The 4,910-nt window shown below is 41.1% G+C and overlaps 1 protein-coding gene across 1 annotated transcript; it reads left to right on the forward strand.

Annotated features, from left to right (window-relative positions):
- Positions 1-364: 364 nt before the first annotated feature.
- Positions 365-1,716, forward strand: LOC109423053 (argininosuccinate synthase). Its single transcript, XM_019697954.3, has one exon. The coding sequence runs from the start codon at positions 426-428 to the stop codon at positions 1,662-1,664; it is 1,239 nt and encodes a 412-aa protein (XP_019553499.2). The 5' UTR covers positions 365-425; the 3' UTR covers positions 1,665-1,716.
- Positions 1,717-4,910: the final 3,194 nt, after the last annotated feature.

The following is a 4,910-nucleotide window of genomic DNA, read 5'->3' on the forward strand; positions in this document are numbered from 1 at the left end:
TTTGCAAGCAAAATCTGTTCACTTAAGTAAAATATTTTGAAAATTTGCATTCTCATTCTACTCGCAAAGGACACACCGAAAAACTTCATTACCTTCCCGAAGAAATGATCGTACAAATGTATAAACTTATACAATCGGCTTATCATCACCAAAGTTATGAAAAACGTCATGATCAATTAACAATGATTTAACAAGCTGTTTTGCATCATCAAGTTACTTAATATAGAACACAAGTTAACTGATAAGTAATTTACCTCTTGCGAGACTCCTTTGTAAACAACAAGTGCGAAATTGTGTTATCAGCGCTGTGATGACCCAGCCACGCTGATTAATAGCGCTCACGAATTTGAATATTTTACTTATAATGAAAATATTGACATCAGTTTCGCAGTGACAGTTGAACAGCTAGCAGCATACCAAGTACCATGTCCGGAAAGGAGAAAATTCTACTTGCCTACTCCGGCGGTTTGGACACTAGTTGCATTTTGAAATGGCTTCTCGAAAAGGGATACGAAGTGATCTGCTTCATGGCCGACGTTGGCCAAGATGAAGACTTTGCCGCAGCACGGGAGAAGGCGCTCCGCATCGGGGCCAAGGATGTCATCGTTAAGGACATGAAGCGGATGTTTGTGGAAAAGTTCGTTTGGCCAGCGATTCAGATGGGATTGGTTTACGAGGACCGGTACCTGCTGGGGACTTCTCTGGCAAGGCCGTGTATTTCGATCGGACTGATGGAGTCTGCAGGCGAACGTGCGTGTAGCATTATCTCGCATGGTGCGACCGGCAAGGGCAACGATCAGATAAGGTTTGAGCTGAGCTGCTATGCTTTGGACCCGAAGATCAAAGTCATTGCCCCATGGCGATTGCCGGAGTTTTGTGAACGCTTCCAAGGCAGAACGGATTTGTTGGAATACGCAAAGAAACATGGAATTCCAGTGAGTGCAACGCCGAAAGCTCCCTGGTCAATGGATGCGAATATTATGCATATCAGCTATGAATCTGGAATTTTAGAGAATCCATCTCAGGCTGCTCCGGAAGAGCTTTACCAGATGACACAGTGTGCCCTCAAAAGCCCTAATACTCCCGTCAAAGTGGATATTACATTCAAAGAAGGGTTGCCAGTAAGTGTGTTCGAGTATTCCAGTGGAAAGACGGTGCAAACGCCTTTTGACGTTCTAACATTCCTCAACAAGATAGGAGGTGAACACGGAGTGGGCAGGGTGGATTTGGTGGAAAATCGGTTCCTTGGTTTGAAATCGAGAGGAGTGTACGAAACACCTGGCGCAACTATCTTGCATGTGGCTCACAAAGATATGGAGGTGTACTGCCTGGACCGGGAAATTTTCCGCGTCAAGTCATTTCTGGCATTGAAGATGGCAGACTACGTTTACAATGGATTCTGGTACTCACCGGAAGCAGAGTATGTCAGAAATTGTCTGGTTGCGGCACAGAAAAATGTTTCTGGAAAGGTTACTTTGGAAATATACAAAGGACACGTTATGGCTGTTTCCAGAGAATCTACAAAAACTATCTACAATCAGGAACTGGCGTCGATGGATGTGCACGGAACTCTTTCACCGTATGCTGCTACTGGATTCATTGAGGTTAATGCAATGCGATTAAAAGAACATTATCGAGTGTTTGGAAGCGCTAACACTAACTAAATAACTGATCTGTTTTGTATTGTCTTAAAATGAATAAATGCGTTGCATCTTATGATTAGTATTTTAAGTCTTACTAACTAACTAGAATGGTAGGTTGCAGCTCTCCGATGAATCTACGCCATATGAAGAATCCTTCTCTGCTGCTTGAGCCAATCCTGGGCTACTCGCTTCAAGTCAACTTAGACGTTAAGTACTAGTTTGTGTTGATCACGAGTGCGTGGCAAACCATAGAATCTTTCGCTGGTTTTCTATTATATATTATCTTGGGCCCTGAGCAGCTGTTAGCGTGTGGGTATTCAGTATGACCTGACCATACTTAGGGTCACGGGTTCAATTCCCCTACAATCCAGGAACTTCCCGTAATGCAAATTTCCTTGACTTCCTTGGACGTAGAGTATGTTCGAGCCTGCCACACAATATACACATGCAAAATGATCATGTGGTGGTATATGTTCTAGAGAGTATGAAATAGGCTTTGTCCAGGTGATATCAATGTGGGGCTCGGTTGTTGATAGTGCAGTGACAGCTCCACCGTTCTGCAGGAAAATATATCCGCCGACCGACTGTCGTGTATCGGGATCGTTTTTCCAATCTGCGTCGCTGTAACCGTAGAGTCTCGTGTCCCCACCCAAGTAACACAACTTGTTACAATGATGTATATAATACATGTTTCATACAAACATCAAAGTTTTGCTCAGAATATGGAAAACTTGTTTTCGTACACCTATATCACCGAAAAAGCGCAAAAAATGGCGGCTTATAAAACATCTTCGATGTTACTAAAGATGTTTTTCAAGACATTCTTATAACTTAAAATTAAGTATCGGATATGTTCTCAGCAACATCGTAACAACTTAGTTTTTGCTAGCAGAAAAATTATTATTTGTCAATCGCACACAGTGCAAATAAATGTAACACTTATTATGTAATATTTGGTAATGGCTCAACATAATTTCCGAGCCTTACATTTCACTTGCAATTGACCATCTTGATTTTTGGTCACTATTACCTAATTTCAAGTGCCATTTTAAATTTATGGTGAAATAAATATATTCACTCGTCATGGATTCAGTCGCTTTCTATCGGATTGAAAACGAGAAGGGAGATTTATGTTATCTCTTTGATTTTTGTGAGATTTTCGGACCCATTTTTAGGCATGCAACATGGTGTGTTCTTGACGCAGTACCGTCAGAAAGTTTTAGAATGCTATTTTTAATATATTGTATTAATGATGGTATTTTGACTGTAAAATTTGTGTACGTTATCGATAAGGCAATTTTATTATTTTAAAGAATAGTTAAACTACCCAGTTAAATTATTATAAGGGAAAAACTTGCATATGAATGAACAACTATATATAACAGTGTTAGTTTAGTACTTTTTTTCAGGCACTGTAATTTATCTGGCTTGATAGGGAAGTATTCAATATATTGAAAATTACGTTTAAATTACATTTGTTATACATCGCAATAACATGTTTGTCGAATACTGCTTGAATCGTTTGAAATACATTGAAAAAACATCAGAGCAACGTTTTTGCAACATCCATTTCCAAATAGCATACAGCGATGTGATTTTTGTTTCTGGATACCAGTTTTGAGCATCAGTATAACAATAACAATGTGAGTGCAGTTCATGGAGCGAATCCTGATAAATTGATTTATAGTAATTCGTGGGATTAAAAATAGTGTTTGGCCGTCACGTAAGTACCCAAAGTTATTATTAAATAACAGGAGGCCTGACAATCAAGTGAAGTTCAAAGGCTACTTTCTTCCGAGCCATTCAGGCCTAAAGTGAATTCCACAGTCACAAAGCTTTTTAGAGCATACTAATGTACATATATGATTATCTGTTAAGCAAACGACAAAGAAATATCAAGTCCGGATAATTGCAAAGCATTAAAAATGAGTGCTGAATGCTATCATAGTTGGATTTCCTAGTAATTTTGCGCGTAAGAGATGTTTCATGAATAATGTTCAAGTGAGTAAAGCGAAACGGCGATCTGATGAACGTTTACATTAACGTACTGAATACGTAAAAATAACGTTTCCGTAACATGTTAGAGCCCAAAGGTTATAACTATGTGCTGCTGATGATCTATAATTGAAAGAAGATAATGATTCAAAAATCTAGTGTAACCGACGTTATATTTACGTTATTGTAACTTGTGGTGAGGTTGATAAGATTTTTCAATACCTTGTTATTGCCACACATAGTTAAAACATGATTTCAACATAAGATGTGTACAGATACGATTATAGAACTGTAGTACAACATCTTTTTCATATTTCATTTTCAAAGATGTTTTCTGTGTTACTTGGGCAGTCCTTGTGTACGTATGATTTTCGTGCTTCCATAAGATTCAGCAGTATCCGCTTAGCCGCCGTCCAGTGCGAGGAACCAGCATTACTGGTGACCAAACTTACCGCATGGCTAATGTTCGGTCTTGAACACTGCACAACGAATTGAAGTCCACCAACAAGCTCCCGAAATGGAACATCTTTCAACTTCTCCTTTTCGTCAACATTTGCAGGGGACGTATCCGTTGTGAGCCGCTGCTGGACATCGAGATAAGTAGGAGCATAATTACAGTCAATCATGTTGAACCTCAACAGCTTGCCGATATATTGCTCCTGGTCAATTGCCTCGGCGCCGTCCGATCTGCCGTTCACCCGTAGCCCTAACACCGGTTTAACTGGTCCCAAACTCCTTCGTCTCTAACTCAGAGCTTACTTACTTGATACTTGATGGGCTACAACTCGTAGCGGTGAGTTTACACCGAATGAAGCACTGCCTCCACTGGTATCGGTCGTGGGGCAATCGCTTCCAGTCATCCTGAACGTCTAGAGCCCTTAGGTCCTCCTTAACTGCAAAAAGCCACCGTGTGCGCGGCCTATCACGACGCCGACGGTCCTTTCCTGGTTCTCTTCTGAATATGGTTTTAGCTTGTCGTTCCTCCGGCATACGAGCTACGTGCCCAGGCCACCGCAGCCTGCCGTGTTTTATACGCTTCACTATATTCATCTCTTTATATACTTGGTACATTTCGTGGTTCATGCGACGCTGCCAGATGCCGTTCTCCAGTTTACCGCCGAGTATTCTTCGCAGCACTTTACGTTCGAAGACTCCAAAGGCTCCCCGATCAGCTTCTCTCATCGTCCACGATTCATGACCGTATATACCGACCGGAAGTATCAGAGTCTTGTACATCGCGAATGTTGTCTTCGTTTGCAGCCTACGGGACTA

Source organism: Aedes albopictus, chromosome 1 (assembly GCF_035046485.1).
Source record: "Aedes albopictus strain Foshan chromosome 1, AalbF5, whole genome shotgun sequence".
NCBI lineage: Eukaryota > Metazoa > Arthropoda > Insecta > Diptera > Culicidae > Aedes > Aedes albopictus.